The sequence below is a fragment of the Dipodomys merriami genome, unplaced genomic scaffold (assembly GCF_024711535.1).
Source record: "Dipodomys merriami isolate MVZ:Mamm:240054 unplaced genomic scaffold, mDipMer1.0.p SCAF_10, whole genome shotgun sequence".
NCBI lineage: Eukaryota > Metazoa > Chordata > Mammalia > Rodentia > Heteromyidae > Dipodomys > Dipodomys merriami.
In genome coordinates, this window is record NW_027202271.1 from 6,624,871 (window position 1) to 6,638,454 (window position 13,584).

General features: G+C 41.0%; 1 protein-coding gene across 34 annotated transcripts in view; it reads left to right on the top strand.

Moving 5' to 3' along the window:
* The window catches only part of LOC138839325 (mucin-19), a 223,836-nt gene that overhangs the window by 129,308 nt on the left and 80,944 nt on the right, over positions 1 to 13,584 (top strand). For all 34 annotated transcript variants that reach the window (XM_070038897.1, XM_070038982.1, XM_070038948.1 and 31 more), the window contains 10 exons: positions 17 to 82; positions 640 to 726; positions 949 to 1,035; positions 2,528 to 2,626; positions 3,779 to 3,874; positions 4,042 to 4,140; positions 4,311 to 4,376; positions 6,146 to 6,244; positions 11,465 to 11,539; positions 12,868 to 12,963. In XM_070038897.1, the coding sequence (XP_069894998.1) occupies positions 17 to 82; positions 640 to 726; positions 949 to 1,035; positions 2,528 to 2,626; positions 3,779 to 3,874; positions 4,042 to 4,140; positions 4,311 to 4,376; positions 6,146 to 6,244; positions 11,465 to 11,539; positions 12,868 to 12,963 (870 nt within the window). The remainder of the gene's footprint in view (positions 1 to 16; positions 83 to 639; positions 727 to 948; positions 1,036 to 2,527; positions 2,627 to 3,778; positions 3,875 to 4,041; positions 4,141 to 4,310; positions 4,377 to 6,145; positions 6,245 to 11,464; positions 11,540 to 12,867; positions 12,964 to 13,584) is intronic.

Here is a 13,584-nt window from a genome sequence, read left to right on the forward strand (position 1 = left end):
CTCTTCTTTGCATTAGGAACTAGTCAGGGAAGAGATGCAGCCACCACCCGAGCGCCTTGGAACAGCACATCTGGAAAGACAGGTATGGAATGAGCATGGGATGCAGGCAGCAGACACTAGGGCTTTGTCTGAAATTTTAGTCAGAGGTGATGCTGGGGGACATGCTAATGTTATTAATAAAATTACCTACCATATAAGGTGATCGTATATTCATCAGATACCTGAGTACCCAATACTGCACTAGATGTTATAGAGCATATAGGAAATAGTAGAATGCACTTCTGTGGTTGACTTTTGTTTGGAAACAGAAATTATACTCACATCAGAGGAAAACACAAAATAAAAAGCACCTTAGGAATGAAGTGGAGAAAATTATGAACTCAACTCGGGAGTTGAAGATGAGAAGAAATCCCTCCACATTGAATAAAGAGTAATATACCTGACTATGCCAAGGGAAATAGCACATAATCAGAGTCATATGATTTACTGAAATTCAGAATTGACATGAAAGTGATGTTGATAATCTAGGTAGATACACCATTTCTGAAAAGACAAAGCATGGATATTTTATAGTCCATCCATGAAAATATCTAGCTTTCTGTGATCTTGGACTGATCATTTTTCCCTGATCAACACCAGGCCCACCTGAAGCAGCATCTGGAACCAGCCCTAGAGCTACAGGAGGCAGCACCACTGGAGAAGCAGGCCCTGGAGCCACAGCTTCTGGTAAGTTCTTCCTATCTGGACATGAGACCTCAGCAGATCCCACCTTGTCACCAGACTTTGAACGATCATCTGCAGTCAGCCTGCAATCAGGATGAGAGGACAAGGCTGAGGAGAACTTAAGGAACTGTCTTTTGCCTCTTTCTGAACCTCCCAAGTACTCACACAAATGGCAGGAGTACCAGACACACTCTTCCTGACATCTCATCCTGCTCTTTGTTCTAGGGACCACAACAGCATCTGCAGGATCCATTACTGCCAGCCTTGGAGCCTCAGCTAGACCAGCCACAACTTCTGGTAGCAGCAGATCAGGTGAGGAGAAGTGGTAAACCAGATGGAGCATGTGAATGACATGATCCATTCATTAGACCTGGAATTTGGTGTAAAATGAATGACTCTAAAGAGACAGTGCTTTCACAGGTAGCAGCCATAGTTCTGAGGGGATAGAGTGTGTTCTGTAAAGTTGTCCACTTGTTAGACTCTGTAAAGGTGCCCTCCCTCCTTTCTTTGTGCTGGTAGTAGGGCTTGAACTTGGTGGCTGGGTGCTGTCCCTGAGCTTTTTTTGCTCAAGACTAGCCTTGTACCACTCAAGCCACAGCTCCAGTTCCTACTCTTTGATGGTTAATTGGAGATGAGTCTTATAGACGTCCCTGCCCAAGCTGGCTTTGAACTGTGATCCTTAGCTCTCAACCTTCTGAATAGTTAGGATTGCAGGTGTGAGCCACTAATTCCCAGTGTGTTTGAGCTTTTAAAGCTATACGTGTAGAGTGGGGACATGATCTGCTGTCCTGTCAGCAAAAGTAATCCACTAGACATTCAAGTACAAGCAAAGAATACTTCACATTGAACCTGCCTCTGGCAGAAGGAACAGGCATATTTATGTTATAAAGGAATCTGAGGTTTTCCAAAGTAAAACCCAGTTTCCAAAGGACTAGGCTCAAATTTAGCAATATTCAACAAGTGTGATAAATCATCTTACTTGTTTTCAACAAGTAGATCATCAGACTCAGAAATTCTAGTGATGGAGCCACATTTTACTGTGAATATGTTGAAAGAGTGAGTCAGCAAAAGAGAAATGTGAATAAACACATAAGTGTGAATGAATATATAAATGTAAAGTATGAATGTGAATGGATAACTAACTGTACATGGTTATATTTAAAAGCTCAGAGGAGCATGATTTGTTTTTCTGATCCTGGGGGTTGAACTCAAGCCCTGGGTACTATCCTTGAGCTTTCCACTCAAGGTTAGCATTCTACCACTTGAGCCACACCTCCAGTCTAGTATTTTGGTGATTTATTGGAGATAAGAGCTATAAGAGCTGGCTTTAAACCATGATCCTGAGATCTCAGCCTGCTTAGAAGCTAGGATTACAGGCGTGAGCCACCAGCGCCCGGCTTAAGGGAGAAGCATCCATGGGTCACTTTGTCAGAGACCACAGGACCATCCATTGGTGAAACAACTAGGTCCCCAGCCAGTGAACCAGCACCATCTGAAGACAAGTTGGGTGAGCAATGGAGGATGTTCAGATATGATACGCTTTATTGACTGATGTGTCAGAACTCTTTTTAAAGCAGAATATCTGAGAACAATATAGGTAGGCCTAGGTGACACCAGAAAGAATGTATACTATATCTCTGGGAAAAAAAGGCAAGAAAATAAAACTAAATATCAACAAAATGTTATCAAGACAACAGTGTAGAGAGTTCTGCAGAGAGTCTTTAGATTCCTTTATTCTGTTTTCCACCACTGTATCGTTGTTCATGTGTATCTTAGGTGAGAATTTCCTTTGGGGTTTTCTCAGGTTCTACTGGAACTCTTCTTCCCCCATCTTCCATGGCTGCATCTACAAGCAGCATACCTGTTCAGAGCCCTGGTCTCACCAGCACTGGGAGTACAGCAGGTAAACTGAGAAACAAACTAAATCCTTCCCAGTCAAGCAGCTGATGTCAGAAATGCTGTGCCTATCTACATTGTCAAATATGACAATGTAGACAATCTTTGTAAGGATTAAAATTTATCTTCAGGGCTGGGAAGGTGGCTCAGTGGTAGAGCGCTTGCCTTGCATGCATGAGGCCCTGGGTTCGATTCCTCAGCACCATATAAGCAAAAAGAAAAAAAGCTGTAAGTGGCACTGTGGCTCAAGTGGTAGAGCGCAGGCCTTGAGCTGAAGAGCTGAGGGACAGTGCCTAGGCCCAGAGTTCAGGCCCCACAACCACACTCCCCCCCAAAAAAAATTATCTTCAGCCTTTTCACAGATTACTTTGGTGGTATTTGCAATTTTACAATAATATGCTCTGATTCTCCTGAGAGTCAGAGGTCACCCTACTGTCTTTCAGTCAGGATTTTCTTTTTTATTTGCCTTTTCGGAGACAGCTGGAGAGTCACCAGCTGTAACCACAGCAGCAAATAATGCAGATACAAATGACACAGTCTTCAGAGAAGTTGAGGACAAGCAATGGGTCAATGTTCTATTCTATGGGGATTTTCCCAGGCCTCCATTGCACCCCGAGGTCACAAATTGATAGAATGGCATCTGGCAGGCAGAACAAGTTCTCTTGGTAAATTATGCTCTTCAAAGCCGAGAACCTTAGCTCTCTCATTTCCACTCTTCTTGGATTCCCTGCCCAGATCGCATGTTAGGATACATACAAAGCAGTGTGAACATCAAAAACAATTATTCAGGAGCAGAAGGAATCAAAGTAGGACCTGACAAATACTGAATACATTGAGTTTTGTAAGCTTTCCCTTTTTAAAATCCATTTTTGTCCTGTTACTTTTCTAGTGTTACTCAAAGCATCAATCAGGCTATAACTGAAATTTTACAAAACTAGTCTTTTGCTCTGGACTATTTGAGAAGCCCAGACTGTGGTGTGGATGCTGAGCCTGAACCACTAGAGTGCTGTGACTCCTGACTCAGCTGCTGACCCCTGCTGACCTAAAGCAGGGTTCTCAGACATCCTTCATGCATGGAGAGAATAGCATAGAGCACCTAAGAGGATGCTCATTGGTGAGCTGAGGGGAGGGTGATCACATGACCTCTTTGTTTTCTCAGTGGGAACCAGCAGTCCCCCTCTTGCCACACCTGCTGCTGAGGAAGTCAGTACAGCCAGGGCAGCAGGCACTGGGGCCACAAGCCCAGGACACTCAGGTGAGTCACCACAGGTATTTTGATGAGTACACTCATCTCATCAAAACAGGCAGGTTGTGTGATCAATGATGAAGACATACTGGGAGATTTCCATTTTCACTTGTATCTACCACTATGGCCCTCATAAATCTAGCTTGTGTTGGAAGCCTTGCTGCTGTGTTTTTCAGGTACAACAAGAGAGTCAGTGGGAGCAAGCTCAGCATCAGGCCGGGCCAGCACACCTGGACCCTCAGCCACCAGGGCCCCCAGCTCTGCACACCCCACAGGTAAGACTGAGCCATACTGGGGGTGGTTGTATGTTCTAACACAAGTTTTGAGAAAATGAGTAAAGGTGATTGTAGTCAGGGACATGTGACCAAAGACAGCATGGTAGGAATGAATGCCATTCACTAAATAACTCCTCATAAGCCTGAAGCACTGTTCCTGTTCCCATTAGGAACTAGTGGCAGAGCAATTGCAGCCACCACCGGAGCCCCTGGGGACATCACATCTGGAAGGACAGGTATGGAATGAACATAACACACCATGGGGGCAGAAAGAAGACATGAACACTTTGTGCTCAAGACTTGGCCAGATATAGTTACATAGAATGTACCAATCTTGTTAATCTAATGACAAGGATCAGAATCTCATCAACAGATAATTGTTGTGTACCGAATATTGTGTTAGATGCTGTGTAGGATATAGGAAAATGTAGCAGAGGGTTTATGTTTTCTTAACTTTATTGATGAATCTTTGAAAATTATATTCATATATGATGTAAAAGGTAGAATAAAATGAAAGGTAGAATGGATGGGTTCTTAAAATTCAGCTTGTGTTAAAGAAGAAAAACTATGCAGTGTTTCCTATTGAATCTTCTACCAGAGTGTTACCTACATACACTATTATGAATGAAGATTATTTTAATATAATCTCCACAAAATGAAAACCATGTGATGTGTAGAGGTCAAGAATCCAAAACAATAGTGCTATTCATAGGTAAATAACACCCATATCTGCAAGGGTAAATCAAGAACACTGCATAGAATGGAAAGGACGCTTCAGAAATGTACTTTAAAAGTTAGCAATGACCAGAAATGGGGATGGAGGGGAGGGAAAAGAGGAGAGAAGAGCCATCACCACCCAAAATATTCACCTACTTTGTATTCTTTGTATTTCCTTGTCAACTATTTTAGCTATTTTGTAGAACATTCCAGTTAGACATTTCATATTTAATATTATACCTATTGGTTTTTACTGCCATGTGTAGTATTTGTGCTATGAGCATTAATTTTTTTTTTTACTATGTGTTAGAAGGTGTTTTGTAATGTTGCCAATAGCTTCAAGAATAAACAATGTGATGCCATGATTATTTCAGGAGCCCGCTCTTGGAGCTTCTGAAGCTACAGGGTGTGTGTGTGTGTGTGTGTGTGTGTGTGTGTGTGTGTGTGTGTGTGTGTGTGTGTGTGTGTGTGTGTGTAAATATAATCCACTAAAGACATACTCCTAATATAAGTAATGAATCTTTCTCACTAAATGTAGGTCTTTGACTTAAGATAGTCTTAAAGATTCAGAACTTTAAAAAATAAAAAAATACAGAAATCACCAATATTCGGTAAATTATCAAAATATGCAGCCATATTTCCAAGGGAATAATGGGTTCCAATTTTGAAATATTAAAAGAGTATGATAAAGAACTTTATTCGACTCTAGCTAATCCAACACAGGCTTTTTAATGATGGTAATTCACCTTAACACCAATGTCCTCAAAGGAGGATTCAGCAAGGAAACATGTAATTGAATATATGAAATACATTTAAATTCAGCGTGTTCCATGGTTTGTTGCACTTTCTCAAATATCTGACATATGCATGGGGACTGTTGACTTTGAAGGGACCCCAGGGCTGTTCACTGCTGAAACAACTGGATCCTCACACAGAGAGCCAGCAACACCTGAGGACAAGTCAGGGAAGAAGATGTTCAGAGTTGTGCCTTTTCATCCAAGACATCATGTTTCATAGGACTCAGCTTATTTGACAACCGACTGAGATAAACGTGTCCACACCTACATGACACAGTATGAGTGCAAACACATGATTTTTTTTAATGCAACAAAAGCAAAACCAAGTATTGGATAAAATTATATTCTAACAATGCTGTAAGGAGCTCTAGGAGAAGAGTTTACAGATACTTTTTTTTGTAGTTCCCATATTACGAATTATAACACATTGTTCCTATTGCTGGGAACGTGCCTATGGATTGTAGATGAGAAGTGCCTTTGCTTTTCCTCAGGCTCCACTGGAAGTTCTGTTCCCATCGTGTCCACAGTTAGAACAACAGGCAGCACAGCAGTCGCGAGCCCTGGCCTCACCAGCACTGTGAGCGGAGCAGGTAAACCCAGTGTGACACAGGTGCACTGGTCACAGTCTACTTGCAAGTTTCAGAAGTGCCATTCACATTTGTTTCCACATGTTGTGTCAGATGTACTCATTACATAGATTGAAATATGTCTTTATTCCTATTACAAATCAATATCAGGATGTATATAAAGTTAGACATGCATGCCTTCGTCCCCTAAAGTGTCAGTGGAGGTCATACCTTTCTTCTTTATTTTTATTGTGAAAATACTGTACAGAGGAGTTACAATTACATGGGCAGGATAATGCGTACATTTCTTAGCAAGCATTGTAGCCTCCTCCTTTGTTTCCCCTTCCCATCCCTTCCCATCCTTCCCCCACCTCCCCCCACCCAATCCTCCTCCCCCCGCCCCTCCCCCACCAAAGTTGTAAAGTTCATTTTCGACATAACGACTTGTACATCTCATTGTTGCAGTGGGTCCACCTGTATCCCTATTTAAACGATTTGTTTTTTCCCTTCCCCTCCACAAATTATACCGACATCAAATACAGTGAAAGCAGAGGTTATACTGTGGGGAAGGGACATACAAAGCAACAAAGAAATAATCTTATAAATGTGTTAGAAACAATCACATGAAAGAAAAAACATTTGAATACATATCTTAGGGTTCATTTCCCTAACATCAACTTATCTGACCTTTTCTGCTTGACTCAGACATATACTAGTTATTGCAAATAAGGGAAACCATGGGACCTATGTTTCTTTGGGCCTGGCTTACTTCACTTAATATAATTTTTCCAAGTCTTTCCATTTCCTAACAAATGGGGCAATGTCATTCTTTCTGATGGAGGCATAGAATTCCATTGTGTATATATACCACATTTTCTTGATCCATTCATCTACTGAGGGGCATCTGGGTTGGTTCCATATCTTAGCTATGGTAAATAATGCTGCAATAAACATAACTGTGCTGGTAGCTTTAGTGTGGTCTTGTTTGTGAACATTTGGGTAAATGCCCAAAAGTGGGATTGCTAGGTCATAGGGGAGCCCTATGTGGAGTCTTTTGAGGAACCTCCATACTGCTTTCCAAAGTGGTTGAACAAGTTTACACTCCCACCAACAATGCAGTAAGGTTCCCTTTTGGTCACATCCCTTCCAGCATCTGTTGTTATTAGAGTTCTTGATTATAGCCGTTCTAACTGGGATGAGGTGGTATCTCAATGTTGTTTTGATTTGTATTTCTTTTATGGCTAGGGAGTTTGAGCATTTCTTCATGTGTCTATTGGCCATCCTTCTTTCCTCTTCAGAGAAGTCTCTCTTTAAGTCTTTAGCCCACTTATTTATTGGGCAGTTGTTTCTTTAAGGATTTGTTGTTGGGGGATTTAATTTTGAATTCCAGGTATATTTTAGATATGAAACCCTTGTCCATTGTATGGCTAGTGAAGATCTTCTCCCAATCCGTGGGCTTTCTATTGATCTTGCTAGCTATGTCCTTTGGCATGCAGAAGCTCTGCAATTTCATGCAATCCCATTTGTCCAACCTTTCTTTGATTTGTTGTGTTTCTGGGTCTCTATTAAGAAAATTTCGGCCTGTGCCAACAAGACCTAGGGTTTCTCCTATTCCATCCTGTAATGTTTTCAGAGTGTCTGCTTTGACTCCGAGGTCTTTGATCCATTTGGAGTTGATTCTGGTGCAGGGTGATAGATAGGGATCTAGCTTTAGTTTTCTACAAGTAGTTAACCAATTTTGCTAGCACTATTTACTGAAGAGGCTGTCTTCCTTCCATTCTGTTTTTTTAGTTCCCTTATCGAAGATTATATGGCTGTAGGTCTGAAGGTTCATTTCTGGGTTTTCAATTCTATTCCATTGGTCCTGAAGTCTGTTCTTATGCCAGTACCAAGCTGTTTTAATTACTATGGCGTTGTAGTAGAGTTTGAAATTTGGTATTGATATTCCTCCAGCACTGTTCTTTCTGTTGAGGATCGTTTTTGCTATTCGGGGTCTTTTATTGTTCCATATGAATTTTTGGATTGCCTCTTCTATTTCCTTGAAGAATGAGGTTGGAATATTGATAGGTATCACATTGAATTTGTAGATAGCCTTGGGAAGTATTGTCATTTTCAGATGTTGATCTTTCCAATCCAGGAGTGTGGGAGGTTTTGCCACTTTCTAAGTTCTGTTTTAATTTCCTTTTTCAGGTTTTTAAAGTTTTCATCATAGAGGTCCTTCGCTTCTTTGGTTAAGTTAATTCCTAGGTATTTTATTTTTTGGGGGGCTATTATGAATGGAGTTGCTTTCCTAATTTCAGCCACACTTTTCTCATTGTTGGCATACAGAAAAGCCATTGATTTTTGAGTGTTAATTTTATGCCCTGCTACTTTGCCAAAGTTTTGAATCAGCTTGAGTAATTTGGGAGTGGAGTCTGTGGGATTCTTTAAAGACAAGATCATATCATCTGCAAAGAGGGAGAGTTTTACTTCTTCTTTCCTTATTTGGATCCCCTTTATGTTTGCATCTTGTCTTATTGCTGTAGCTAGGCAATCTAATACTAGATTGAAGAGAAGTGGAGAGAGTAGACATCCTTGTCTCGTTCCTGAGGAAATGGCTTTAGTTTTTCACCATTAAGTATAATGCTGGCTGTAGGTTTGTCATATACAGCCTTTACTGTACTGAGGAATGTTCCATGGATTCCTAGTTTTTCCAGAACCTTCATCATAAAGGGTTGTTGGATCTTGTCAACTGTTTTTTCTGCATCTATTGAGATAACCATGTGGTTCTTATCCTTGCTCCTGTTGCTGTGAAGAATTATATTAATTGATTTGTGTATATTGAACCAGCTTTGCATCCCTGAAATGAATCCTCTTTGATCATGGTGTATGATTTTTTGGATCAATTTTTGAAGTTGATTGGCCAAAATTTTGTTGAGAAGTTTTGCATCAATGTTCATCAAAGAAATGGGTCTATAGTTCTCTTTCTTTGCTGAGTCCCTGCCTGGTTTTGGGATGAGGGTTATGATAGCTTCATAGAATGAGTTCGATAGTGAACTTTCTCTTTCAATTTAATTGAAGAGTTGGAGGAGTATTGGTGTGAGCTCTGCTTTGAAGGCCTTGTAAAATTCCGCTGTAAAACCATCTGGTCCTGGGCTTTTCTTAGCTGGGAGGTCTCTTATTGCGGTTTCTATTTCAATGCTTGATATGGGCCTGTTAAGATGGTTTAACTCATCTTGGTTTAGTTTTGGCATGTCAATATTTGCTAGGAAAAGGTCCATTTCTGTCAAGTTCTCAAACTTATTAGCATAAAGTTTTGAGAAGTATTCCCTTATAATGTTCTGAATCTTGGTTGTTTCTGTGGGGATGTTTCCATTCTCATCTCTGACTTTATTAATTTGGGTGTGTTCTCTTCTTTTTCTGATAAGGTTTGCTAAGGGTCTGTCAATTTTGTTAATTTTTTCGAAGAACCAACTCTTTGTTTTGTTGATTCTTTCTATGGTTTTTTGGGATTCTAATTCATTTAATTCTGATTTAATTTTAATTATTTCTTTCCATCTACTGGATTGGGGTTTTTCTTGCTGCTCTTTTTCAAGGAGGCTCAAATGTCTCATTAAATTGTTGGTTTCAGATCTCTCCAATTTGTTGATGTAGGAACTCAGAGCTATAAACTTGCCCCTGAGTACTGCCTTTGCTGTGTCCCAGAGGAGCTAGTAATTTGTGAGCTCATTTTTGTTAGATATCATGAACATTTGAATTTCATTTCTAATCTCTTCTGTGACCCACTCATGATTCATCAGTGTGTGGTTCATCTTCCATGTGTTACAGGATTTTCTTTGGTGGCTTTTAGTGTGGAGTTCTAATTTTATTCCCTTGTGGTCTGTGAGAATGCAAGGTGTAACTTCAGTGTTTCTGAATTTGGACAAGTTTGCTTTGTGACCTACAATGTGGTCTATTTTGGAAAATGTTCCATGTGCTGCTGAGAAAAACGTGTATTCTGATGCTGCTGGGTGAAATATTCGGTAGATGTCTGTTAAATCTAGTTCATCTATGCAGTTGTTTAGATCTGCGGTTTCTCTGTTGAGTTTTTGCCGAGTTGATCTATCTAGTGGGGAGAGTGGTATGTTAAAGTCCCCAACAATTAATGTCTTTGGATCTATGTGGGATTTGAAGGAAAGTAGTGTTTCTTGGATAAATTTGGGTGCTCCATTGTTTAGCGAATAGATATTTAGAATTGTAATATCCTCCTGAAGGAGAGATCCCTTAATTAGTATGTAGCGACCTTCTTTATCTCTTCTCACAAATTTTAATTTTAAGTCTATTTTATCTGATATTAGGATTGCAACTCCTGCCTGTTTATGCAGGCTGTTTGCTTGGTAGATTTTATTCCAGCGTTTCACTTCCAAAATGTGTTTGTTTTTATTGTCAAGGTGTGACTCATGAAGGCAGCAGATAGAAGGATCTTGCTTTTTAATCCAACTAGACAGTCTGTGTCGCTTAATTAAAGAGTTAAGTCTGTTAATGTTAAGAGTTAGGAATGAGAGGTGTTTGGGAGTTCCTGCCATGTTATCTACCTTCTTGAGGGCTGCAACAACTGGATTCTTTCTATGGTTCTTGGATTCTCAATTTGGGTGCGGTTTCTTGGCCTTTATTGTGGACTTGTTGGTTTTCTATGTGTAGGACATCTTTAAGAATCTTTTGTAGGGCTGGTTTGGTGGAGATGTATTGTTTCAATTTTTCTTTGCTATGGAAGGTTTTTATATGACCTTTGGTTATGAAGGAGAATTTATCTGGATACAGTATTCTTGGTTGATAGTTGTTTGTCTTTAGGGCATGGCATACATCATTCCAGGCTCTTCTTGCTTTAATTGTCTCTGCTGAGAAATCTGAGGTGATTCTAATTGGTTTCCCTTTATAGGTGATTGATCTTTTCTCCTTGACAGTTTTAAGGATCTTTTCCTTGGTCTGAATTGATCCTGAGCTGATTAAGCGGATTATAATGTGATGGTGGATGTCCTGTCCTGTTCTGGTCTGGTCTATTTGGAGTTCTAAAAGCTTCTTGTATCTGAATAGGCTTATCTTTTTGCATGTTTGGGAAGTTCTCTGCTAGGAACCTGTTAAACAAATTTCCTAGACTATTAACTTCTGTCTCTAGGTGCTCCTCTACACCCATTATCCTCAGATTAGGCCTTCTGATGGTGTCTTCCAAGTGCTGAAGGTCATACTTTTCTTAATCAGGATTTTCTTTTTTATTTATGTGTTCAGAGTCAACTGGGGAGTCATCAGCTGTCACCACAGTGGAAGACAATGCCAACACCAATGGCACGGTCTTCAGAGAAGGTGAGAACAAGCAATGCATCAATGCTCTGTTCCACAGGGTGTCACCCAGGTGGTCCTCCACTGCCCCTCAGGGACAACCTCATTCCCCATGGTGCAGCCTTAGATACAGAGGGCAAGATCAGGGTTGTCTGTGTTCCCAGGAAGACTGTCAGAAACACACAGGCTCCTATGGTAATGAAATGTTGAGGCTATAGTCATTTGGGACTCTAAATTATCTCCATTTTACTTAAGTATATGCTTTGTAACCTTATTATTACCGATTATGAATGACTATCTGCAAGCAATTAGCAAATCACGCATCAGGGGCAACATTAGGACAGAGATGGCCTAGTGTCCTGTGCATTTGCTGGCTGTATGTCTGTAGCTGTGGTAAGTGGGTGAGCGCTCACATCCTAGAGAAGGCATTGTGGGAAATCTTCTCCTTGTGCATCATTGATTGAGGTTTCACTTTTTTCCCTCATATATTTGTTATCTTTAAGGAGCTACCATTCAACAAAGCAGTTTATGAATACAGTGTTGTGAACACTTGACACTCATGAATATCACTATTTTTCAAACATAAGTTTGATTGATAATTACCAGTTTAAGTTCAACTCTAATAGTCAGGCAATCAATTTTAAATTTTGGTTATTTCTTAGCTCTCATGTTGTTTGCCAGCCATTTGTCTCTGCTGTAGTCCAAGTGTGCACATACTGCCCCAAGTCTCTGAACATGTTTCCCTACACACGCAGTTGTCCCTGACCTTGCAAATCATCTGCAGGGGAAACTTACTAGATGTGCCGGCTTTGTCTCCTCACCTGCCTCAATTTACAAATTGATAGACTGAAGCCCAGTATAGGAGAACAAGTTCTTTTGGCAAAAGATGCTCTCCAAAGCAGAGCACATCTACCATCTCATTTCCACTCTTTCTGGATTCCCTGCCCAGACTGCATACCAAACAGTGTGAACTTCCCAAAACTCAACTATTGAGGAACAGAAAGAATGAAAGTAGTACCTGACAAATACTGAATACAAACCTGAGTTTTGTAAGCTTTCCCTTTTTAAGCTCCATGATTGTGCTGTTGTTCAAAGTGCCTATCGGGTTGTTGTAGAACATTTACAAATGTAGTCTTTTGCTCAGGACAATTTGAGAAGCACAGGCTGTGGTATGGAGGCTGAGCCTGAACCATTAGATTGCTGTGACTCCTGACTCAGCTGCTGACCCCTGCTGACCTAAAGCAGGGCTCTCAGACATCCTTCATGGGTGGAAAGAATAGCATAGAGCATGTAACAGGATGTCATTGGTGAGCTGAGGGGAGGATGATCACATGACATCTTTGTTTTCTCAGTGGGAACCGGCGGTCCCCCTCTTGTCACACCTGCTGCTGAGGAAGTCAGCACAGCCAGGGCAGCAGGCACTGGGGCCACAAGCCCAGCACACTCAGGTGAGTCACCACAGATATTTGGGGCCCAATCAATGAGTACACTCATCAAAACAGGCAGGTTGTACGATCAATGATGAAGACGTACTGGGAGATTTGCATTGTCACTTGAATCTCCACTGTGCCCCTCATAAATCTAGCTTGTGTTAGAAGCCTTGCTGCTGGGGAGTCAGTGGGAGCAAGCTCAGCATCAGGCCAGGCCAGCACACCTGGACTCTCAGCCACCAGGGCCCCCAGCTCTGCACACACCACAGGCAAGGCATCAGTTCACCTGGGGCTGTCCTGGCAGCAAACACAGCTTTGGCAAGACCAAAGTAGGAGAAAATGCAATTGGGCAAGTATGATGAAAGATAGCATGATAGGAATTAATACCACCAAGAAGTATAAAATTCATTCATAAATATTTATCAAAGATCTATTTGTATCCCTTAAGAACTATTCTTGAAATGGAAACTGGATGCATTAGTCTTCATTTTTGTCTTCTTTCTGATTTGTTGTGTTTGTTCCTTTATGTGTCTTTGGGAGGGCACGGGTTGCCACAGGAATGGAGGGACAGAGGGTGAACAAAAACAGCAGTGGTATTCACCAGCACTGTAGAAAATGAACTGTACAACCTATGGGTGG